This window comes from Thunnus thynnus, chromosome 15 (assembly GCF_963924715.1).
Source record: "Thunnus thynnus chromosome 15, fThuThy2.1, whole genome shotgun sequence".
In the NCBI taxonomy this organism is placed as follows: Eukaryota; Metazoa; Chordata; class Actinopteri; order Scombriformes; family Scombridae; genus Thunnus; species Thunnus thynnus.
In genome coordinates, this window is record NC_089531.1 from 14,949,189 (window position 1) to 14,975,525 (window position 26,337).

Genomic DNA, 26,337 nt, shown 5'->3' on the forward strand with positions numbered 1-26,337 from the left:
AGACTGATATCGCGCTTAATTTCCATTAGTAAGCAGTCAAAAATGATCACATGGTCACGTTTGAAAAAAAAAGCTTAACACACCCTATCTTGCCTGTTCTGTCAGAACCTATCAGCCTCTTCTAAGTGTGTGGGGAGGATAAGTCATGCGACCTCTCAACTAGATCAGGACACCGTAAGTAGGTCATAGATTTACAAGAGATTCAGGTGTGGATCAGTAATAAGAGCATAGGTATGTCATCTTTAGTTCTCACACCCATCTAACTGCTGATACGCCCTTAAAAATCCACATACATACACACAGATACAGGCACTGACGCGCACAAACACAAGAGTTTAGTGCTTAAACCTATCTAGCTGTTACTACACCCTAAATCCTTTCATCTCTTATTTTTTATACTCAGCCCCTCCCTCTATCTTTCACTTCTTTTCATCTCTTTTTATTCTTCTCTCTAATCTCTCTCTGATCTATGCCACTGATGAATGACACACACAGTTAAAAAAAAAAAAACAGCATAATCCTCCGTGTGCTGGTGAGACTTTCTTCCATTTTTCCATGTTCAATTTTCAATTCAACTGACAGCTGAAAGTGTCTTCCGCATGTTAGAAAATGTCTCGCAGCCCCGGGGGCCAAAGCCAGGGTCTGAAGTTAACACCCCGCCAAGCACCAAATGCGGGTAGATTTTCCATTTGGAGAGTAAATGTCAGAAAGCTATCCGCCACACATGCAGGTAAGTGTAGTCACATATGTGTTTTTTTACGTCTAAACAGGGCTGCGAAACTGTAGGAGCATGAAGAAGCGGCAGCCACGGACCATCTCAAGCGCTCCTAGTTTCGCGGCACCGTTTGCTGTACGGAACGTCGGCTACTCTACATCGCAGCTCTCCCTTAAACTGTCTATGTGACACAAAAAGTTATTTAGTATTTTGGCCAGTAAAAAATATGCTTGGTCAGTGGATTTTGTCGTCTACCCTTGGCAGATGAGTCAAAAAGTTAATTTCGGACACTGGCCGCACTGCAGACAGTTAAAATTAGCCAGAGATACAACTGACTGTTCCCCTCTTCCTGCCTTTTAGTTATCTGCCTTCTTGTCAATCACTACCTGTTGTCGGTATTTAATCTTTGTGCCATCACGCTTCAGTTACGCATGAGTCAAAAAGAAACCGCAGTCCTGGCAACAATTCAGAAATGTGAAATCATGCGAAAAGAAACATCTGCACATGCATCTATCCCCCCCCAAAAAAATCCAACCAACAACATATAACATTAACAGACAAAGAGACAGGGGCGATTATCAACTCCTGCACTCTTTCTATTTGTTATCTTTAAACTTGCCAAACCCGTAACTTTGCATATTTCTGGGTATGAATGTACACAGGCATAATCTTTAAAAAAGAATACAAAGAATATGTAACTAAGAGAGAGAGAGAAAGAGGATAAGATAGATAGACAGACAAAGGGAGAGAAGGAGAGTGGCCATAAAGGATAGATATAGGGAGGAAAAATAAGGGAATGTGAAGGAATTGATACTAACACAGTCAGTTAAGTTGGAGCAGGGGAGAAGAGAGAGAAGAGGGGAGAGAGGAGACACTTTGTCCAGAGTATGAATTTAAACTTTGATGTTATGTCACACAGGAAACTGACCGTTTATTAGTCATATTTCATTCTGCTTTGGCAATTCGATTTGACAATAGGTTGTCTCTTGACTTTAGAGAAAGACAGAGAGACAGGAATAGAGACATAAAGAGAGAGAGAGAGAAAGAGAGAGAGAGATATTAAAACACAAGAAGAGACTGGGAAGAGATTTAGAAAGACAGCCCAAAAGGGAAGAGACAGAGAGACAGAAGGAGGACGAGATGTGAATTCATTGCCTTAAAAGCAGATCTGAGTCAAACACTATGATAAGAATCAGACAGCACATGCACATGCACACATACACGCACACACACACACACAAACACACACACACCCACAGACACACACACACACACACACACAGCGTCTGTGAATCTTTACTTTGAACCTCTTTGGAAAGATAAGCAGATAAGAAGTGTTCAATTACTGTTCAATTATAGTGTGTGTGTGCGTACATGTAAAAGTGTGCAAATGTGTCAGAGACGGAGAAAGAGAAAGCCAGTGTGAGACAGGAGCAGGGATGAGATTCTTTCCACCTATGTATCATTTCCTTTCTCTCTCTCTTTCTCTCTCTCTCTCTCTCTTGCTCTCTATGCATTGCTCCTTGATACTCCCTCACCATAATTTCACCCGTTGCAAGGCTCTGGCCTACCTTGCTCTATTATCCTGCTGTTCATGGAACATCTCCCTTGAAGCAATAACTTCGACTATCCTCTATCAAAAGAAAACAGATCTGCGCTGACAGATAGAGTTAACAACAAATACATTGTCGATTTCAAGCCGTCAGTGACAATGTGTCACTAGCTGATCTCATGAAAAGTAGTCCTGTCTGATGTGATACTCCGCCGATCTCTAGTAGCAGCGTTCTCTTTTGTTTTGTCTCAGTCTAACAGGAAGGTCAGAGGTCAGGATCGACTGTGAGCGGCTCCTAAACCAGGTGCAGTTCTGGTCCTAAAGCTGTTTTTACCAACCTGAAGGTCAGGGACTCCTCTAAGAGGTCGAAAGGTAAATCGCAGGGGTCACGAGACAATTAACAGGAAAGGAAGTGACCTATGTTTACTTTTTGAGACCTTTTATTCTTTTCTTGGCTTTTTCTTTCTTGTGAATTACTGGATAACTTCAAAAAAATCAAATTTGGACTGCGGCTAACAATTATTTTCATTATTGACTAATCTGCCAATTATTTTCCAAAATTAACTGAATAATTGTTTGAAATAATGTCAGAAAACCTGAAGCAGAAAAAAATGCTCATCACAGTTTCCTAAAGCCTGAGGTTACTTCTTCAAATGTCTTGTTTTGTCTAAGCAACAGTCCAAAAATCGAAATATATTGAGCTTACAATGATAAAAAAAAAACAAGAAAAGATGAAGTTGCTCACAATTGAGAAGCTACATTTGGGACATCTTTGGCATTTTTGCCTTCAAATGTCTTAATTGATTATCAAAACAGCTGACAATTATTTTTCTGTTTAATTAATCCACTAAATGTTTCAGTTTTAATTCAAATCATCTGAGAAGGAAGAATTGCTCTTTCTCTATTAAATTTAACTGCTAACACCCTTTAGACATATGCAGTCTTTGATGAGGGGTCGCGAGTGGACATAGCTTTGTTTTAGGGGGTTGTAAGCCATAAAGTTTGGGAACCACCACTTTAAAACCTCACCCTCTGTTTGCACAGCTTCTGTCCTGTCCTACAGAGCAAAGGAGAGGGTGCAACCAGTGGTCCCAGAGGTGTTTTTTTTCCACAAATTTGTCAAGAGTTTATCGACATGGGGCAGCATTTGAGCACACAAGCCAAGGGTAGCATGGCAAGGTGGCAGAGTGACTAAAGCATCTCTCAACCAGAGGGCCAAGTTATCTCCCCCGTGACTATAGGAAATCCACCCTGCTAACGTGTCCTTGAGCAAGACACCGAATCCCTGCCGGCCCCAGGGGTTCTGTTCTTGTAGCAGAGGCTAGAATCTAAGAGAGGAGATGAAAAGAGAAATTTCACAACGGGGGATCAGTAGAGTATCACAAAAAAGCCTATGAGCTAAAGTCACCAAAGTTCCACGCCTCACCTCCCCACAAAACACTCTGGTGGCAAATTATCTGCCTCCCCCTCCTTCTGTCTATGTGGCACTCTTTTCTCTTACTGCCTTTCTCTCTCCTCCTGTCCTATTATGGACATAGCAACAGTCCCGCTGTCAGGACGACTAAAGGTTTGATTCACCGTCTGTCCCTGTCTGAATGTGCACGCGTGTGTGTTAGATAGCAGATAAGAGCCATATATAAACAGCACTTGAAAGCAGAAATGTAAATGTTTAGAAGTCGCTGCAGAACACAGACCATATCAAGATACCAGAGAGAGCGAGAGAGAGAGAGAGATTAAGGCAGAGTTCACACCAGGAGAACTAACAGGAGACTGCAGTCAAGACTCAAGTCAGATTCTTCTCATCAATAAAGCTTAGTGGAATTTAGCATCTCAAAGCTATACATCCAACTTCTGAGGTAAAGAGAAAGCTTTGTAAGTTTTATAAGGACTGACCAGCTGGATGTTTTAGACACCTGTGTGGCTCGGTCACTCCAGGGCTCTATGATAACTTGTGTATAGCAAATAATTTAGTGATAACACACAATATACACAGATGCTGCCGGGTACCTCATGTAAGAAACAATGTGTTCAAGCACAGCTGATGTTTTCTGGCCAAACACCAGCCATTGTATTAACTCCCATTAAATACAAGGAAAGTATATATATATGTATATAAAACAAAAAGGTCACACTTTCAAATATATAATTTAAAAGGGAGGAAAACTACATGATGGTCGATGTGCATGGTAGCTAGAATATAATGCTGCAATTAAGTTAGCAGCTTGGTTAAGTTTGTACATGGAAAGTTGCTCTGGTTTACAAGGTGAAATAACGCATGACAAGGTATGCTGATAACAGAAAATAACCGAAAACGCTGAGTTGTAGAAAGCCAGGACAAGAAGGAGTGGTATCGCGCTCGATAAGTGGCCACTTACCAAAGAAAACAACCAGAAAAAGTGAAGTTTGTCACTTTTTTTGGGGGGGGCAATGTGGTGAGAATATTAACCTTCAACTGACTTTTTATTTAACTGCATCAGTATTGATGCTTTGTTACATGTAGCCTTAAACTGGCTGAGCATTGAGCACTCAACAGATGGTAAATGTTAAATGTAAACACACACACACACACATCAGAAAGAAAAAGATTGCCGTTTTTCATGCAGCTGCTAAATACGATTGAATTGATTTTTGGTTGCTAACTCTCTCTTTCTTTGAACCATCAGTCTCTCTATTTCACGTGAATTTTAAAAATAAACACTCATTCTTCCTTCAGACAACCATATATATCTTTTCGATGGTGTTGCTGATGTATTTAGGTATGAGAGTGAGTGAGAGTGAGAGTGTATGTTCATTTCTCTACAGCCAGCACACATTATATACTGAAACGTGCTGATATGTACATGCACTTTAATTGGCATTTTTCTTGGAAATGTACCTTTAATCTCAGATCCAACACTCAAACTGAAGCTGTAAGCAAGCTTCATGAATCAAATGTGACAGGTTTCTTGTGATAATGGCAGTCTCTAAATGTGTGTGTCATGCTTGTGAATGTGTTTATAAGCATACATCTCTATATGTATGAACACGCTTACTTGAGAGCGCACGTAAGTGTGTGCACCCTTGCACAAGTGGGTGCTTGTGCATGTGTGTGACTGAGTGATTGTTAGCAGAAGCTCGTTAACCTCAGAAGTCATTACCACAGCCCTGAGGTTTACGCCAATTAGACAAAATAAACGACAAGCGAAAAACAAAACAGACAAATGAAAAACAAAAGGGGAAAATTAAGTGATTACTGGAGGAAAAATTGAAGTGATTATTTTCACCAATTTGAGAACAATATAAAAAATAAAAAAAAAAACAGATTTAAAATGACAAGAGAGGTGAAAAACAATTCCAAAAGAAAGAAAGAAAGTAATTATTGGAGTAAAAATAGAAAGTGTAATTGGAGTAAAACACTGCATCAGACTTGACTATTAAAGCTAATACGACTAAAGACGGAGACGCTATTATTGAAACAACAAAAGTGACGAAAGATCAAATGATAAAGATAAAAAATAAGTAACTCGCAGATCGGTGATTGTGTGTGTGTGTGTGTGCATGTGTGTGTGCATGTGTGTGTGTGTTTGTGTTTGTGTGTGTGAGTGAGAGAGAATAAGGTAGTATTTGACATCACTGCTCGAAATGTAGTCTTTTTTTCTTTTTCTCAAGACGTTTTTGTTTTTACAGCTTCACTCTGGGCAGACCAGACCGCTGTACACACATTCTCACACACACACACACATACACACAGAGAGAGAGAGAGAGAGAGAAACGCACACACAATACATATTCCCATACACACAGACCCCTAAAGGGGCCTTTTTCCACATTGGGCCATATGGTGCAGACAGGCGCACGGAAACAATTCTCCAAAAACAACACACACTCTGCACTTAGAAACCTGCCACACAGCCACACACACACACACATACACACACCACATATACAGATTTTCTCTCTCTCTCTCTCTCTCTCTCTAACACACACACACACACACACACACACACACACACACACACACACACACACACCAGACAGTTAAACCTGCTGAATGAATTGCTGCCTTGTTCAGCAGTGCACTAATGGCAAGGAACCTGCCATGGAGATTACCACACACACATACACACGCGTTCAAACACACACACACACACACGCTAAGGCTCAGCATTAAGCATTCTAGGGCACTTATCCATTAGAGAGGTTAGTTATTTTCCCCAGTCTAAAAGTAGGTTTTCAACTTAATATTCCAACAGAGGCAGTTGTAAATCTACTCCGTTAAGCAGCTGGGGCAGATGTCTGCAAAAAGCTGGAACTCGACCAGTTATACTGGCTAATATAACAGCTAATATTTGACTTGCTGGCATCAGACAGTGGTGCTATCAAAAATAACAATTAGCCTGACTGCCAAAGTGGAATATATGTACCTCATGCATCTTATTTCTAACTAATCTAACAACTTTTGATGAAAGATGTGTCATGAATTGTATGTTAAAGGTAAAGACTATGCTAATAAATCAGTATAGTGTCATTAGCACGGTCTGCAGCATATATGGACAAGAAAGTCTCATCAGATATATGAATTTCTACCGAGTCTGCGAGTTAACAACCGGCAGAGCTGATTGGAAGTCTTATGCCAAACAAAAATGAACTATGCTTCACTGAATTACACAACGGACTGTCAACAGCCCTCTTGAGTTTTAAAGATTCGAGATAAGAGATTTGCATCAGACTGAATGAAATCACAACAAATGATTGGCAAAAATCCAACCTTTGAAAGAAGAAACAACAACATAAGCAAGAATAAAGAATAAGAAGTCACCCAACAGGAAAGTGTTAAGTCAAACTTCACTACATGAAAACCTAAACGGCAGTAGTCCTGAAGCAGGATCCTGTGCCAAACCTGTGCAGATCTTGACTAAACAAAGCACAGACACCTCCTTATTAAGTCTGCCTTGAGATCACCAAGAACTGTGATCATCCTAACATTCATCTGATGATGGTGATACATTCGGTCTAGTATCTGTCTCTCTCTTACTCTAAGCTCAGTTTAATGCCGTCTTTATGCACTTATATCAATGCAGTATACAGCAAAGGCTTTGGAAGTATTTGACAGTAATCATGTTAAAAAAAAAAACATTCTCATCCAATCTTTCAGTCGCAGGTTTATTTTCTCTAAATCCATTTCTCTGCCAATCACTAAATGTCCCTTTTTCTTCACGTAGTCAAAGACGCAGCAGGTCCTCCAGTTTTTTTAATTATATGGAACTTTTCATGTTCCATTACTGACAATTGGCTCCAAAAGGATTCAGGAGTCAAATTCAACAGTGTTTGTTATTGCAGTCAAACATATCCGAGGGACCCAAAGCAGCTGGAGTCAAAAGTGTCTGATTTTCCAGGTCGACTTACTCAGCATTGATTCGTTAAGACCAAATAAGTGACTTCTGTAAGACATGACGCAGAGAAAAAGAGCAACACTGAGTCATCTCCCCGAGAGAGACTCTGTCTTTCATGAGAATGGATAATAAATAACAGAAACACACACACACACACACACACACCATACAATGTATAACTACTACATACTTGACAGGCTACACAGGCCTCTTTCATCATACACACCAGAAAACACATTCATTAAGACAAACACACGCACACATGCACACTGAATACTGTGGTGCTCGACATCCACAGTTTTTTTCCCGTAACTCACAAAGACACAAAACTAACTCAATACATTTACTTTTTAACACTTTTAATAGAATAATAAAATCTTTTGGCATTTGAAGGTAATAACTATTAAGATAAAACACATAATATAAATTAAAGGTTGCCATTATAATCCATCCTCATCTCTGCATGAAAGCCTATTGTATTAAAATTGCTCCAAATGCACTGAAATCATTGAGTGGTAGGAAATTATTTGAGTAAATAAAGTAGAACAAATCTCTTTCAGATGGCTTCCAATAGAAAATAAACCTTTTTCATTATACCTGTCAAACACCTAAACGTAGTCATCAACAATGTAATGATAAAAATGGAGTTTCCTGTGCTTTTCCTGCTAAGACAAATCAGCGCTCACTGTGAGAAGCTTTAATATTTAAAGAAAGTGAATAGTAATCATAGCGTCATATAATATTTTCACCACTGAGTGTGCGCCCCAAGTGCTGAAATCTTTCCTATTTATTGCAGGAGGAATAACCAGCGTTAGCAACCACCACATCAAAAAAGATATATTGCTGGACATATACAAACACAGTATATGTTTACAGTAATACTCAGTCAACATCTCATGTTGCTGCTGGCAATGCTTATTTCTTCCTGTTTATCTTTGATGACAATTTTGTGCCTGCATTGTTCCACACACCCATGCTCCCTCTGCACTGGCACTGGCAACACACTCAAACAAGCACAGCAGTCTACTGTGAAACTCACTGCAGCATGGTGCCTGACTCGGCTGCGTTTGGCTTTGGTGGGCACCTGGATCTGAAAAAACTACCAGTTGGAACTATCTGTCAGCCCCCAGCTACCCTCTTTTTATTGTTCTGGCAAGTTGTGTGGTTGCTGCCAGGCAGCCTGGCTGCTAGCTGCAGCGCCACCGCTAGCCACTAGCCCGTCAGCTCCCAGCAGCTCTGTCTTTATCGTCTCGGGGAATGGTGCTGGTGCTGTCTGCCTGGCAGCAGTACTATCAACGGCGGTCGGAGCCTGTGCCTGTCTCTGTTGCATTTCCTCAGCGGTGGATTCGTGTTTTTACAGATCTGCACAGATTCTGACAACATGTTATAAAATGTGAAGTAATCTATAAAATCCACTGTGCATGTATAACTGAGTTCTCCGCCAAACTCTCCCTATGATGTCAGGATACATGAATGAATAGCATTGATACAGAGAAAAAGTCTGCAAAGGTTTGTCACCACTTTAACTAATACATGGTTGAAAAAATATCAGCAAAGTGCTCCTTTGAGCAAAAAGAAAAACAGTACAAGTTTTTGTCAATATACACAGCCACATTTGAGCTGACTTGGCAATAATTTCTGTACCTCAGACAAGGCTGCGACTGCAGTGATTTTTCCTTCCAGACATACCAGGAGCAGCACACAGCTGTATAGTTCACCAGCATATGGATTAAATAAATACAGTCTGCACTGAGCTTGTTAACACTTGTTCACTTCGCTACAACACACAGTTGTAGCCAAACTGAACAAAAACACACACCCACATCTGTGCATGCCCCACAGAAATACACACAAGCCGCATGCACACAGACACAAACAGGTAGCCTCACACACACGAGCAAAGATCCTTAAAGAGTAAATGTGTCAGTGGATGGGTGTAGCACAGGTTATCGTTAGAGCAAGTAGTGACACATACGCGGGTCTAATGGCTTGGAGAGCAAAAACAAACATGCACATACACATACTGTGGGAGAGGGCTTTTGATATGCATTAAGTAGTGTAAGTGTTAATCATTAACAAAATATTTCGGTAACGTCATCTATATTTACCAGACTTCAGCTTTTGAGTGCCTCTGTGGTACGAAAACCTTACTACTTTCTCTACTGCATAGACTCATAAACACACACACACACACACACACACACAACGTTGCAAACATTCAGACAGATCCTTAGACGTACATTCAACAGATGCCTCTGCCTCAGACACACACACACACATACAGAACAGGCTTGGAGTGTAATTCTGTGGTTTAATAATGCTGAAATACAGAACCACTAGTCGGGGTCTGGTCTCCCTCTAGCTATGTGGTCAGTTGCTAACCTAATCTGATTAATGGATTTCAACCCCAACTCTGCTACAAACACAGAAACAGACAGAGAGGAAGATAAATTGGTAGAAGCCTTGAAAACTAGGTTGGGTCCAGTGCCCCTGCTTTGCCTAGTTACCATTCTTAATCTGATTAATGGATTTTTTCCCCCAGAAAAGCTGGACAAAAAGAGAGCCCTCAAAACCAGCAGTGGAACATTAACACACCAAACAACCACCTAACAAATGCCAGTCAGTTCTGGCTGTATAAAGTGGTTCTACAGACGAGCTGCAGAGACAGGTGGATGGGACAAGTGAGTGGCGAATTTCAGATTGATTTAGAGTTTCCCACGGTTTGTTTACTGTCAGTTATCCACATGTGTCTAAGCAACTGGGTGGTTACTGGGGTAGTCTTTATCCTTACATACATACTGGAGAGATGTTCCGAGCCAAACCCAAGGATCAGTATCAGCTAAAATAAAGCAGATCAAATACCATACTCTACTATTTTTGTCCACCTACTTTACAACAGTGCAAGCATTTCACTCATATATGCAAGTGAAAATTAGAGTGTGTGAAGAAATGATTTGGGCCCTCTGGAGCAAATGACTCTGAATTCACTGAAGTGGCCCGAGGTTTGGAACAGGATGAAGTGTATTTGGACGAATCTATCGTGAATCTGTCATTAGTACGAGCGATTTTGACTACCTGGGTAACCTCCTGTACATTGTGTGAAGAGTTGATCGGTAGGCTATGTTCCAATTAGGTACAAATACAAACATGTGACACATTGTGATGAACACCATACACTGATGGACATGATGCAATGACTGCATTATAGATTTGTGAAGTGGGAGGGGCTGCTAGCTCAGGAAGTGTTTTTCCCCATTCTGTATTCCCATTTCAACCTTTTCTTTACACAATATGCTCAAAGTTACATAACATAGAAACATGGGACTCTCCTGGATAATGTAACAGCCCTACAGGTTTATATTATGACCACCAGTTTCAAGTGTTTCAAACTTTGTTTCTGAGAAATGATACTTTGTCTGTGATTTTGACATGCTGGATGGCTAAAAAAATACTACAATACCCATGAGCCTCAGCCAATGTTGCTATCAAGAATCAGAGAGGCACCATAGTTGTTAAATGACCAGAAATTAAAAGGGAACTGAATCACGCTGTAGATTGTATAATCAGTTTTCTTAAAGCCGCAATCTTTAGGTTCCGCCCCCCGACAGCAGCACACACGGCTGAATTTTAAGCTTGATGATTGGCTGTTTCTTGCTGGAACGCACCTCGGGAGTTGAAATTAACCTCTACCCTGAACTCTTTACGTCCACAGTCTTGTGCCTTCGACTTTTTACCAAAGAACCACATATTTTCTGATGCAGTTGTTCATCTTTTGTGCTGATGACTTAAGTAGGACAGTTTCATGCGCGATCCAAGCCATAGAGGAGCTCAAACTGTGAGTGAAGTAACGTCTGTGGGAAAAGTGAACCGAGGGTGCGAATAACTCCTCCTTGTTCGCAATTCTATGGTTGTTGTAGTTCAGTGACTCTGAGGCTTGAGAGCATTATAGCTTTGTTGTAAATCAAATGCCAGGTTAGGAGGCTGGCTGCTAATATACCTGTTTGCTCAGCCCAAATTTAATCAATACGTGAGAGACAATGCAATTAATTAACAGAAAAACAGAAGGCTATGTTCTGCCCCTTATCTGTGATGTCACACTGATTTAAAGCCCCAATGAAAATGAACTGAAAACAAGCCAAAATCACTTTAAGACAAAAAGAAAATGACAAATTCAATGTGATAATGCAATAAACCGTTGTTGATTTTTTTTTTACTAGTGACAAACTGATTTAAGAATGAAAACACACACACACACACACACATCTCCACACCCAGACAGAGACTGAGACACACACACACATCTGTCACTTTGATCTTTGATTGATTCTGTGTCCTTTAAACAAGTCGATCATTAACAAACTAACAAATTAAGTCATTAATTGCCATGACAGCTGGTGACACCTCCTTTATTAATCTTTGTCTGCACAATTAATATGCCTTAATTGGAATTAATTAGAATAAATTGTTGTTTGGGTTTTAGGGGACGAAGAGAAAGACCTGCTATGCGTGCGAGTGCAGGTGTGTGAGTTTGTGGGGGTGGGGGCTACCCTATGTACAGAATAATAAATGGGTACTTGTTGCTGTCTCACACACACACACACACACCCACACACACACACACACACACACACACACACACAGACTAAAACCGACACAAAAACCAGTGTCTGTGTCTGGTTTGTGTGCCAGAGCTAATAGTAATACATCGCGCTGTAAAGCTGTGAAAAGATGAGATCATCGTACACACAATGAACCACCTGCTGACCTATTTGGTGCAAATAGGTCAACAGGTAGTTATCATACATACTGTGTGTTCACACATTTTCCTCTGAAACAGGTTTCACTGTGACTTTTGCTGTTTATGTGTCTGAGAGTGAGTCAGGATGAGAGAGATAAAAACCGAGAGGACAGTGAGCGGATGACACAGAAAGAAAGAGATCTACTGATGAACAAGGGGAATAAACACATGCCTCAGAGGAGCAAAACTCATTTTTGGGCCACTACATCACAGAAATCAATTCCTGAATATCTTAGTAATGTGTGTGTGTTTGTGTGCATGAGAGTCAAACTTGCTTTTGAACCTGACTGAATTGTCTCTACTCAACATTCCTCAGTTTTCTAAAACCCTAAAAAAAAATCTGCCAACTCTGACGTGTACGAGCACATCAAAGACTACATGATACCACAACACACACACTCACACGCACGCACGCGCACATACAAGCGCGCATGTATGTATGCATGTGTATATACGTACACAGTTGAAGGCATGCGAACACACATAGGCACATATGTAGACACAGTTAAACATACACACGCACACAAACATAGACCACAGCTAAAAGCATCAAGCAGCTCAAAGCAATCCGCCCTGCTGAATAACATCACCAAGCAAAGCCACCGTACCACATAATGAAAAACATACACAAACACACACACAAACATGCACGCACATACGCCCGCACTCATGTGCATAAAAGGCCTCATGCTCAGGCTCATTCTAATCATTTATCTAAACACATACTAAAAAAAAACAAACCTAAAAAAAAACCTCAATTTAAATGCAGAAATAAAGTAAATTTTAAAGAAGCATAAATTGATATCATGGACACACACACACACATACACACACCACACTAAGCCAATGAACTTCCCTGCATTTATCCTTAAAGGGTCAGTTCACCCAAATGACACAAAAACATATTTTCCCACTTAGCCCAAGTGGTATTTAGCCATACAGATAGTTTGAGTTTTATTTGAGGAGTTTTTAGGAACCCTGCCGCTGAGACCTCTGCTGCCATCCCAACATAATTAGAGTGAGTGGAACTTTGTTTCAATGCACTCAAAAATTACATTTGTAAAACCCAAGTCCCTTTCCAGAAATAATGTCCCAGTTACTTCAGATAATCCAGGGACCTCGCTGAAAACTGTTGATAGTTTTCACAATTTTTTTTTTTTTTTTTAAACTTCGGTGGAAACAGTTCCCAATGGAAACTGTCGAGACAGCAAGACAAGAAAAAAGAGGAGTGTGTGTGCGAGAAATAGAAAGGAAACAGAGCGCTTCGGTGTGTGTGTGTGGTGACACAGGTGTCGGAGGATAACACAGCAGTTGTATATGTGTGTGTGTGTGTGTGTTTGTGTCTACACTTGGTACTGTACAACTGATGACTGGTGAGAAATGGCAGCAAGCTTAAACAAATTATGATATTTCAACACATCTGTGTACTTGTGTGCCCCGAAGTGCACACTTTTACAATAATCCTGATTCAGCAAAATATAGTGTATAGTATCATACCGCACATCACTATATCAATAGACACAACTGCTTACTTTACTGAAATTCACAAACTCATGCTGTCTTTCTCACACCCAAAAAAACACACACATACACATATACTGAGTACAAAATAAAGGATTCTCGCACATACAGCATAACTCAGTGAAATGACTCAACATACAAAACCCCTTGTTCCACACATACACACATAAACACATACAGTAGTTTAAGAGAAACAATCTAATATTCACACTGCTATTATGTACCCTCCACCACAAACCACTGCAGTTTAGTGTGCACACTTACATAACCTCAACTGTATGTAAATGAATTTCCTGTAGTACAATAACCTGTGTGTGTGTGTGTGTATGTGTGTGTGCGTGTGTGTAGGTCCTGATTGCATGCAGCAACAGCCCGTTCAAGTCAAGCATTTAAACAAATTGATCCCTTACATTCACTTAAAATAAAGCTCTACATTCGACTAACGGGCACAAAAACATCCAGGTGTACGTTATCACCCTGTAACTGCATCACCAACTAAGCAGAGCAGCTTCTGCACCCCCTGTGATATATAAGTTTTCATCGGTGGCACTTGTCAACATCACCACCACTATTTTCAAAACAAAACCATGGAGAAAAACAGTTAGGTCAGAAAGGTTTACGGTAGTTAACTAGACACAGCTGGTGTCAGCTACGTGACTGACATTTTTTTTTTTACTCTAACTACATGTGATCTAACGCAGCTGATCAAACAACTGACCGAGGTGTTATCACCAGACTTTACTAGCACAGGTAACGTTTGGTGAGATCGCTGTGTAACGTCAAAGAAACAAACTTTGTCTGAATCCGGATGATGATCATACAAACGTTTTTTTTTCAGCCTCCACAAGTAAAGCAGATAAACTTGGTACTTAAGGCCACCGCAAGGCAAAGCATTTTCAGGCAACACACACAGTCACTTCCTCCAACAGCGATGACTAAGAGCAGTTTTTCATAATACTGCTCATAGAACTGTTTTTCTGCATAAACACCATTTTATCAGCAGTCGTTTAGTCTCAGTAACCCATCTCCTGTACCCGTTCCAGGCAAAGACGAGATTTCTTGTCAAAACTTTTTTTTTTCTTTCATCTAAAGAAAATGGCGCATGCACTGTAAGTTTGTGTTTATGTGTTTTATAAAGTTTAAACAAAAATCATGACTCACTGTATGGTCATATTGTCAAACGCACCCACACAAAAATGCACAAACACAACAACAAAAAAAAATCATACAAATTATACTCCCTCAGGTAGTAAATAACAAAAGTTTGCAATTTACCAAAAAATGACCATAAAACATTCTTTTAATCCACAAAAATTTGAGCAATGCTTAAAAATTGAAGCTTGTTCTACAAGATAAATATAGATGTTTATGTGGTAAACAGAGATCGGATATCAATTCATAAGCACTAATTACTCATTATTCTATAACAGATTGATCAATTGACAATAATAAATCAGAATGACAACCTTGTGATTTATTAAAAAATGTGTTTTAAGGGATATGATTCCACTTCAAATTGCTGAATGTTACCGAAGCATGCAGAAATGTAATTTAAACACATATCATAACAAAGAATACTTTATTTTTTTCCCTTAATGCATAGCTAAGGTATTAAATGTTTTTGAGTATTTTTGTTCCATGATTTATGTCATATGATCTTAGTAATGGAGATCATGTTATTTAAGTTATTAACTGTTATGTTGAGGGATTAATCATTTTTGGAATGACTGGATTAAAACATAAACATGTCCTACCTCTGCTGATCATCAGGTTATAAAAACATCATGGCTGACTCCTGGCCTTGGCATCAGTTCTGTTGAAGCGGCTCAATTCGATCCCGCACCGCAACGGTCCGTCCAGCAGCACAGCTCGGCTACTGGCCCTCTGTACTCCACTCCGGTAATGGGAAGCAGAAACCAGGTGTCGAGCTCGCACTAATATCCCTCCATTTCTTTATCAGGTCCACGTAACTCCACACAGGTCCGTGAACATTGGAGCAAAAATTGTTCTGCTTCTTTGATTTTCTGTTTATGAAACTCCACGTAGCATCAGCTACCTTTGGTCCAGGGCTGTTGCTCCTCTTATGCTTCACATCTGGCCAATACAGCTTTGAGTTTGATCAAGTGTGTTGTAGATCCGTGGAAGAAGTTTTAAGCAGGCTGCTGTTCTTGTTGTCCTGTCTTTTTTTTTTTTCCAGTTCTGGTTTAGGTCCTCAGTCACGGTTGTCAGAGTCCACCATCAACTTAATAACCTGGAAAATGACAGAAAGACAAATAACTTTAGAAACGGGCACATTCTGCAGCATTTACTGGAAGCTATTTGAGCCAACATTGTCCATATTTTACATTTACAGGAAACAATTTTGTGTAGACTTTAGACATCCAAATTGACTGGCTGATCAAAGGTGCACAATAAGCAAAAATATTTAATGCCCTGCTGAGACCTCAGCCAGTCAAACTCTCTAATTGTACCAATTTTGTTTTATCACCGTAGTTGACAGCTGACACCTTCCACATGTGAAGAACGATTTGGGGCCAGGCCACTGATAAAGTGTGGTAAAATGCCCAAACTATGTGTGCCATTGACGAGGGAAAGCATCAACCAGCTTTTCTCAAATGGTGAAACCTATGTGTAATATTTTATCTCTTTCACATTTTCTTCTAAAATCTGCAATTAATAAAAGTAATGTTTTTGAAAACTGTGTTTTTTAAAAAGCCGCTTAGAGATGAAGGACATGTTCAAGGCAGTTGGATTAAGAACAAATATTTCTCTACTTCTTAACAACATGTGTGTGTACGTTTGTGTGTGTGTGTGTGTGTGTGCGTGTGTGGAGAGAGAGAGAGAGGGTGCACTGTAATGTAATGTTAGTGCAGTCTAATAACAGCTATCTATAAAACAAACACATTGGTAGAGTTCTCAGTCAACTAAAAATACTCTCAGTTAAGTGTCCAGTACAGTGTGCTGCCAGTAAATTGTGACAAAAAAGCCTCTAATAATACCAGGAGAAATTAATTCAAATTAGCAAATAATTACAGTTTGTGGTTGCAATCAGTGGCACCAGCATACACACACACACTCACTCTCTCTCTGTCTCTCTCTCTCTGTCTCTCTGTGTGTCTCTCTCTCTTTCCACAAGTATTATTCGCTCTATTTCAATATTGATCACTGTATAAAAAGGAAACAGGGAGGTCATCGATGACCAGTTTCCAGGAATTACTAAACAAATCGCCTCCAATCTAATTTCCAGTGGTTGTGACCGTTGACAATTATATTTTCTTTATTCGGTAATTCTAGTGTTAAATGTCAGACTCTCCGGTTCTCAGTTCCCCCTTTTGTTGCCCCAACCACAAAAATCACCCCACCCTCTGCGTCTGTACCACTCCTCTCTCTCTCTCTTTCTCTCTCTCTCTCTCTCTCTCTTTCTCTCTGCCACCCCTTCTTCGTCTTTCCATCCATCTTGCCTCTCCTCTCCCTCTCACCGCAAATCTAAATCTGAGTCTGTATTTATACAAAGCCGGTTTCCTTGGGTCAGTCTGACTGGTGTATGTGTGTGTGTGTGTGTGTGTGTGTGTGTGTATGTAGGCACGTAGGTGTGTGTATCAGTGGTGGATAACAGATAAGTCTTAACGCACGCACACTTGGGAGTTATTTTTGGAACTTGCTCACTTATAACACCACTGTTATGTTGTATGTTCTTTGTTTTCCTGATTGCATGCATGCTAAACTTAACTGTCTATTCTTTTGAAATGACCAAAACTGTTAATTTTCAATTCAACTCGTACTACCGCCCTTTAAGTTTAACCCTAAGTAAATAAGCAAGACAGCAAGAGAGCCGAAATAGATGCAGAGGAAGGATTGCCATGACTCAGGATACCTGTTCAGTGGTTTACCTGGTCCTGACCACATCCACATGCAGTTCTGACTTTGTCTGGACTATAGATAGAAAATGAACGCAGCTATTTCAGCTATTTGAGATCCGGAGTGTGTCATTATCTGAAAAAGGATATCTGCTGTTAGAAAAGAGAAAACAGAGATTGCTTGCATGAAAAGCGAAGCAGATTATGAGTCATTACTGAAATTATGAGTCATTTTAAGACCCTCCCATCTTAAAACAGTAATGTTTTTGAAGATATAAACATGTCTTTGAGAAACTGGTTGGTGTTTTTCAGGTAGACGTGTGGGATGAAACCCGTCGCATGTCCCCAGGCGACAATGTACTTCCTTGAGGTTATATATAATTTCACTGTGTTAAATGAGCATACATTTTAACAAACCTAGCTTAGCTCTATTGAAGGCTCATCTCACTACAAGCTATGAGAGCTTAGTACACAACGATCGAACTCATACATTCTGATGTTTTCTCCAGGCTGTAAAATCCTCACTGTGAAATTATACTGAGCGCACACACACACATACATATACACGCACATGCTTCCGGTTATTACATGATTGACCACATAATAGCACAAGCTATTAGAGCTGAAAGAGCATTTTCTTCAAGAAAGTACAAAAGACAAAAAGAAAAACTCGAGGGCGACTTACTCATTAGTAGTACTCACAACAGGAAAAGAAAAAAGAGAGAGAAGTTTTCTTTCTCTTAAAGAGTGAGTGTGACTCTAAATATTTTCCCTGTGGAGCTCTGACTCAGACTAGCTGCTGCTTACTCATTTACTCAATCACTGTCTTTCCCTGCCCCTCTGTTTTTCTCCTTATCCTCTTTTTTTTTTTTCTTTATTTCTCCACGATGACTTATCTCTATCTTTTTTCATTCCCGTCTCTCTGTTGCTCTCACTGTTACAACTGTTTCCACGTCTCATGTCCATCAACTTTTAACGCTCCGCCTCACTTCTCTCTCTCCCCCCCCCCCCATCTCTCTGTATTTCCCATCAATTCATCACTAGCTCTCTGTCATATTCATATGATTCTTCTGTCTCTTTTTTCCAACTGTGATTGTGGCTGAGATCCCCCCCCCTCTCCCCTCCCTCCCCACCCCCCTCCCTTCAAACTCTTCCCACCACCACAGCCGCCGCCTCCTGCGCTCCAACCCCCCTCCACGAATGTGTGTGGTCCGGTCCGACTATAGACCGTTACATTGTCCCAGACAGGTTGGACTGCGCCACCAGCCGGCAGACGAGGGGGAGGTGGGGGAGATGGAGAGCGGGGGGTTCCTAGGGAATGTTTGTTTTTCTGTTTCCAATTTGGTCCAGCCCGAGGAACTCCACACTCCGCTCTGTCTCAAACACACCATTCATGACGGCCTGACGTACATGATTACACACAAATACCCTCTCACTAACTCTGCCTCGCTCGCGCACACGCGCACGAATGAACGCACGCATGTACGCACACATGCCGTGTCAAAAGCCAAACTGCCACCTAAACACACAGACACACACACACATACCATACACGCACACGCACACTCCTCTCACATTCATTTTCAATCATTTTTACCATGAAACACAAGCCCTTTAATTTATCTTTGTTCACATCTTTTATTGTTTTCTGATTTGTTATTGCTAATGCCGTTTCAAATGACATGGTGGTCAAACTAATTACGCTTGTTTCTTCCTCGTCTTTCAGTGATTTTTTTCCCCCCTCTGTCCCCAGGAAAATGATTGTCTTTGAAAGGCCTTTTTGATGTGTCTCAGTGCGTTTTTAGATGTTATATAGACAGAGTTAAGCTCCATGTTCCACCAATTACAGCACAGAGAGCACATTGTTTCTTATTCAACTCAACTTTTCCATCTGAAATGGATTATTTTAGTCAGTTTTGTTGTTTGGATTTCAACTACACAACGCTGATCTTTGCATGTACTAATAAAAACTTTATCTTGTATCAATACAAACAAAACGACTGGCCCACAGGCAGACAGATAGAAAGGCTTTCTTTGCTGATGAGTTTGTTTTTAGATGTCATGTAGTTAGATTTTAGTTCCACATTCCATCAATTACTCATTGGACAGACAGGAAACCACAGTGTTTTTTTTTATTCAAACACTGCATATGAAAATTATAGGTTTATTCAGATATTTTGATCCTTTGTGCTTTAAATTCACAAAGTGTGATGTTCAAAACGTCTAAAAAAATGATTAATGACTGACAGAAAGAACATCAGATAACACGAGCAGACTAACACGCAGACTTTTGCTGTTTTTATACAAGTTGAGTTCTACCTTCCACCAATTATGGCAAAGAAATCAAAATTTTTCCAAACAGTATTTAACTGTACCGCAAAGCTCCATCTGAAAACAACATCATTTTCACTGGTTCTTCGCCACATCTGAAAGTTATTGTTTTAGGTGTGCCTATTTTATTTGTGTTCCAAATACATTAAACAGCTGGAGTAATTTAAAATAAAAATGTATTTGTATATGTTTATTTAATTTTTAAATTGTCTGGACATTCTTAATTGGTTTTAATGTTTTTTTTTTATGGTTTGAATACTAAAAATAGACAGCAGCAACTATGTATGTTTGCCCTGGATACTCAGACAGACAGGAAAGCTAAAGTAGGTCTGTCTCTTTGTTTTTTTTTTTTTTTTGGTTGTTGACTCATCACTCCTGCAACATGGACTTAACATCAAAATCCAAATAAGAGGCAAAAGAGCAGGCAGGAAAAGGATATACGTACATCTGTTCCTCATTCCTCCTTTAAACACACTATGAAATTACCAGAAGCCCTCGAAATGTTAAAAAAAATAAGCCTGAAATTGACAATGTGAGCTCCAAATATTGAGAGAGCATTGTTTTGTATATGGGGTTATCAGAATTAATCTCCATCTTTATCAAAAGCATCAACACTATAGTGATCATGCTTTCCCGCAAGACATGACACAAATGCCAATTTAAGACAGTTAATGATAACTCTTCTGTTAGAACAGCTCTCTTTTGTGTGGAGAGATGGAGGAGGAAAAAAAAAAAATGAAACAATACGGTTTTTATCCCTTGGCTGGAAAATATTAACATGATAGCTCCCTGCAGAGGACATGTCAAAAAACGGACCTCACTACGAGGAGTTGAGAAGCAGCTGACACTAACTGCTGATGTCCGTGTCAAAACGGTGTAGTGATGACTGTCTAAGGTTACACAGAGAATATTTCAGTGTTCCTAATCAATTTCTTTTGACTGATGACTCCAAAGGGAAAAATCATAACACACATATTTGACATAAAAATGGACCTGAGTCTTACAACAGAGAACATCAGAGCGTGCCAGTGGTATTGTTCCCTTGTGAATGACATCTATTAGCGACCTTGATCAACCAGATCTTTCAGTTGTTGAGGTTTCAAGCTAAGGGTGTGGTCTGCCTATTCATTACTGTAAGCAACGCCCAGAGCTTTCAAGTTTTGCTCTGACACAGATGCACGTGCAAGTTGATGACACAGCGCCACTTCCCTCTAACAGATATGTTCCTCTTGGTGTCTTAGTGCCTGAATAAACAATCAAAGAAACAATTCTAAATCAATCCACTTCTTCCTGTGAAGTGTGAATGTAAGCCTAATATTAGATACATCAGATCTAAAGGCTCAATCACAACAGTTTTAGAATTATGACTTGTTTATTTTACTATTTGAATCACTAATTAACTGCCTTTATTTGAAGAGAAACGGGGATTGACATGCAACAACGATCTCCGGCCAGAAACTAACTGGGGAATTATGATTCTATATTATGCGACTTCAACCACTAGGCCACAGGAAAGCCACAGAATTATGACATTTTACAGAACATGATCAATATTTATGTGAACTAATAAAATCAAAGATTCAAATAACTGCACATAATGCCTTAAACATTTCTTCAACATAATGATACAGGGAATTAAAATAATTCTTGCTATCATCAGTTTTGTAATCTTCTTAATCAAAACAAGAACATTAAAATAGGTGCACCTCTTTAACAGTTTTAGTGTCATTTTTCAGTTAAACTGCAACTAAATGACCGAGGTATTAGTCAAAGATTTGCACTTTGTAAGCAGGGAAGAAAACTTACTTCTTGGTCTGCTGGCTAAAGTAGCTCCTACATCTCAAAACTTGCCAACAGAATACCCCAATGATGACTTGTTAACTGATGCTGTGGCTGGTAGAGGAGACAAACTTACCAACCACAGTCAAGAAAGAATCCGCATTTGCCTGGTGGAGGGGTGTTAATGTCCCACCTTGATGTACGATAGTAGCAGGAAGCCGGGAGCTGCATAAATCAACACGGGACTGTTGATTTTGACCTTGCTCTCCACAGCTAAGACTCTCATACATCAAAAATAATGGAGAACAAACTCTGCTTCAGTGGTAGTTGTAGGCGTAATGGAAGGAACTAGTAGCTGCATAAATCAACATGTTAATTGTTGACTCTTGCCTAGCTGTCTTTTCCCCCAAAATACGGAAAACAAACTACAGCTCTGCCAGAAACACACACACACACACACATCTCACCCGTCTGCCCAAGTCTGCCAGGCATATCTGATGATTTTAAACACACACATTTAGACACACACACACATACGCGGGTATGTGTGTGTGTGTGTGATGGTTTGGTTTGTCTCTGTCTGGGTAAGCTCAAACATTACGTCAGTCACACACACACACACACACCATCCACAGAGAGAAACACACTGATACACTAGATCGTGCACACACTTCTGCACACTCGCAACTCAACACAACTCTCTCTCATGTATACACACGCACACTTTCCACTCCTGGAGAATCGGACGTTTCCTGCGAGCGGCCGGCCCAACGGGAAAAATGTCTGGACAAACTTAAGACGCACACACACACGTACACATACAGACACACAACGGAACATTTTCAACCCACAATGTTGACTTTATATTCCTTTCCAGAACCCTTCTATCTGCACGCTGGCCAAGTGAAGCAGTGTTTCCCTGTTGAACACTATCGGGAAGCAAGACTGGGAGGTTTCAGGGCCTCAGTGATGTCAATGCAGGGCTGGGCTCCATTCAAAACTGGACTGTGATCAAAATGCAAAACCAAATACTGTCATAATATCACAGTGACTCGCTGTAATTTCTTTAATGCAGAATTTTTTTACAACAACCACATATTTCTTAGCGTCAGTCTCAATCAAAGACGCTGCGGGTGCCTAAAAGGTATTAACTCCCCTCTGATACGATTCGATACGATTCCCTATGATACAGTAAGGGGGACATTCACGTGATACATTTCAGACTTGCTTGTTGGTCAAAGCTTAAAGGGGTCGGTATGCTTCATCTGAAGTGTTTGTCAGATGGTCAAACAGTGTCTGAACCCCCTTCCCCCCTGACAGGTGTCCAACAACTTCCCAGAAATGGCGATCCGCCCACTTCATGCAGTGTTTGACGTAGGTGTGAGGAGGTGAGAAAGCATTCGGGGTTTGATCTTCTCTCTGAAGCTCCCCCTTTTTTCCCCCCATTCTTCACAAAATGAATCACTTTTTGGTGTACAAACAAGTGCAACATCATCAACGGCTTCAAGGAAAGAGACGTCCAATAGCGTTCACCATTATCCCCATTTGGACAATTATGGCCTCTCGCCCTGGTAGGCTTTTCATTCGTCTTGGACTGTGGCTGTTCGGAACAGCTATAAACAATTGCATCAGACATGATCGGATGACACATCATACAACCTAGTTCATCTTGAGCATACCTCCACCTTTAACCCCTCGTTACAGACAGAGTAGAGGTGTAATGATTTGTGTATTCGTTCCAACCGAACGAAATAATCGGTTCAGTACGCTACTTTCCTCCATTCGGTATGCTCTGTGACCCGAACAATTACTGACAAAATAGTTGAATAATCTGCTTACTTTGACGTGCGGAACAATAATTCTAGTGCCTGAGTTACACCCAGAACGTTATGGCAGTTTTCAACTTTGCTGTAGCATGCTCATGAATGTATGCTAGCTGGCTTAGCCAAGTTAGCCTGGTTACCCTGGTTACCCATGCTCATTTAGTGTCGCTGCTGTCATTATTATTAAAATATGCGCTGTTGTCTCTGTATTTAAACCATGGATGTATTATAAGAGCTGGATACCGGGCTGGAAATGGCGCCCATTCAGTCCAATAAGAATTGCTCGGCTGGCGCATACACCAAAAAAAGTTTCTAGCTTCCAGGTTTGCTTCCGCGCTGTGTGGCCTGCTGAATATGCACAGTGGTGTTTCCCCCGCTGGCCCTGCACACAAGTTCCTGCTCAGCCCACAGACTTTACATTGTGATGACGTCACAGATTTTTAAATCACTTTTCTCGGCTTGAAGGAAAGTTTTACAAATATAAATCCTCCATGGATCAAATATTCATGATAAAAAAATTGACCTATTTGTAGTCTGAGGTGTCCTGTCAACAGTTTTACAGATGTCTCTTACAATGGTGGTCTATGGGGAAAATGCTTTTTGGGCCACAGGGGAATTTTTCACTGCAATACCAAAAGTGACCACTGGGAAAAATTGGCTGCAAGGTTGAGCGGTGGCGCCCTATCCAGCCCAGCTCTTATAACACATCCATGATTTAAATATTATCACGTCTCCTCCGTCCCCTCCCCTGTCTGTGACAGTCGGCGTTTTAATTATAAGCACATTTGATTTCCGATGTGGTTGGATAGCACATTGTAGGAACCAGTTCTGAGCAACTAGATATTAGCATAAAACAGCTGTCAGCAGGTGTCCCGACTCCTTGCAAGAAACAGAAAGCTTGTTTTCCTTTTCCACTGCAGCACAACTAGACAGTTTCAGTTATAGTTTCCACTGCAGCACAACTAAACAGTTCCAGTAATAGTTACAGCCAATGAGCCATTGTTGGATGTTTACATTTTTCAAAATAAAGGACTAAAATATCATTTTCTACCTTTCTTTTTTTTCTGCTGTACCGAACCGTGACCCCAAAACCGAGGTACATATCTAACCGTGAATGTTGTCTACCATTACACCCCTAATACAGAGCAGATAAATACTGGATGACAGTAGCCTAAACATAAATTCAAACTCAATCACTCACTCAAGGATTTTCTTTAAAGTTTGGAGGCAGAGCAAGCCATAAATAACTGTAATGTATGTTGCTAAGTTGCAGTTATACAACAGATTACATTTGCATAATGATCTGTGAGAGTTTTAACAACACTGCGGTGCCCCAAACATTTGTATTCCACTTTTTAACCACTGCCTGCTCTCTCTCTCTCTAAGCTCATTTGCAAAGACACTTTTCTCTCCACATGCTTTTTCTTCTTCCATCTCTGCTTCGCTCCCATTTCCTCATTTTTTATTTTTAAACTTGAATGCTGTCAAAGAATCCTTACTCTAAACTATTACGCAGAAGGGACTTTTTACATCCTTAGAGCTATTGCTTCATAACCCCATATGTATTATCTAAGTGAAATTGCTGGCCCATGGTGCAATATTACTGGGATACATCCCAAATTTATTTAAAATACAAAGCAAGAAGCTTATCGTTCAAGAAGACATGAGTCCAATTTTAAGGCTGCTTTAAGTGCCTGGCAAGATAAATGCAGAGTATTTCTAGACTTCACATCCTGCTAAACTAATCCTGTATACATGTGTATTATTTGAATGTTGGACAAAACATTAGGAGCGCTTGTTTTATCTGTTATCTTACAACACAAACATTCTGTGAGGATTTATTTATATCTGGTAAAGACGGAAAAAGTATGAAACCAGACCCTTATGTTTTACACAGGTATGAATGTCATGGATGCCCAAGCAACTGAAAAGGCACAAGATGGCAGAGGGAGTTGAATGGGCACAAACCTGACATTTTTATATGTCCAATCATTTAATCCAATGATTTAATCCAATCATTTAACTGGCTCTCTGACTCATCCAAAAGAGCAAGGAAGTGAAAAGACTAGGTCAAAACCTAGTATAGGGCTGGAGGACTACTCTAGTTCAAACTTGGCAAATTTGACTCAGGAGAACAAACTTGCAAGGACGCAGTACGATCATTCTGCCTGCTGACAGCAGCAGCTCAGCTTCAACACAACCACCCAACTGAATTGTGACAAAATAATTTCAACTCAAGGCTCGACTTTTTCTCACAAAAAAAAATAACCTCATTGACAGAGGGATGCATTAAATTGTAATGTATCTATAATAAAAATCAAAACTGTTGTGTAGCTTAATAAAAGAAATAATATAGACTGATCTGTTCATTTTAATACATTTATATTTATTGAAATGTGGTGATATCTGTACATATAGAGGACCAGAGGCAGCGTCATTGTTCTGTCCAGTAAAAACATGAAGTTTCCCTTTACGTTCAAACTAACGTGGCAGCTACAATTGTTAGATTTCATCTGTGAGACCAACATTTATCTTCCAAAACAAATTATATCATATATCAAAATGCTGCAGAGACATTTGAGCCAGCGG

At 40.2% G+C, this 26,337-nt stretch overlaps 1 protein-coding gene across 4 annotated transcripts in view; it reads right to left on the reverse strand.

The window, feature by feature from the left end:
* Window positions 1–26,337, reverse strand: part of trps1 (trichorhinophalangeal syndrome I) — a 128,524-nt gene that overhangs the window by 88,490 nt on the left and 13,697 nt on the right. For all 4 annotated transcript variants that reach the window (XM_067612810.1, XM_067612812.1, XM_067612811.1 and 1 more), the window contains exon 2: window positions 15,713–16,209. In XM_067612810.1, coding sequence (XP_067468911.1) covers window positions 15,713–15,725 — 13 coding nt within the window. In that variant the 5' untranslated portion in view covers window positions 15,726–16,209. The remainder of the gene's footprint in view (window positions 1–15,712; window positions 16,210–26,337) is intronic.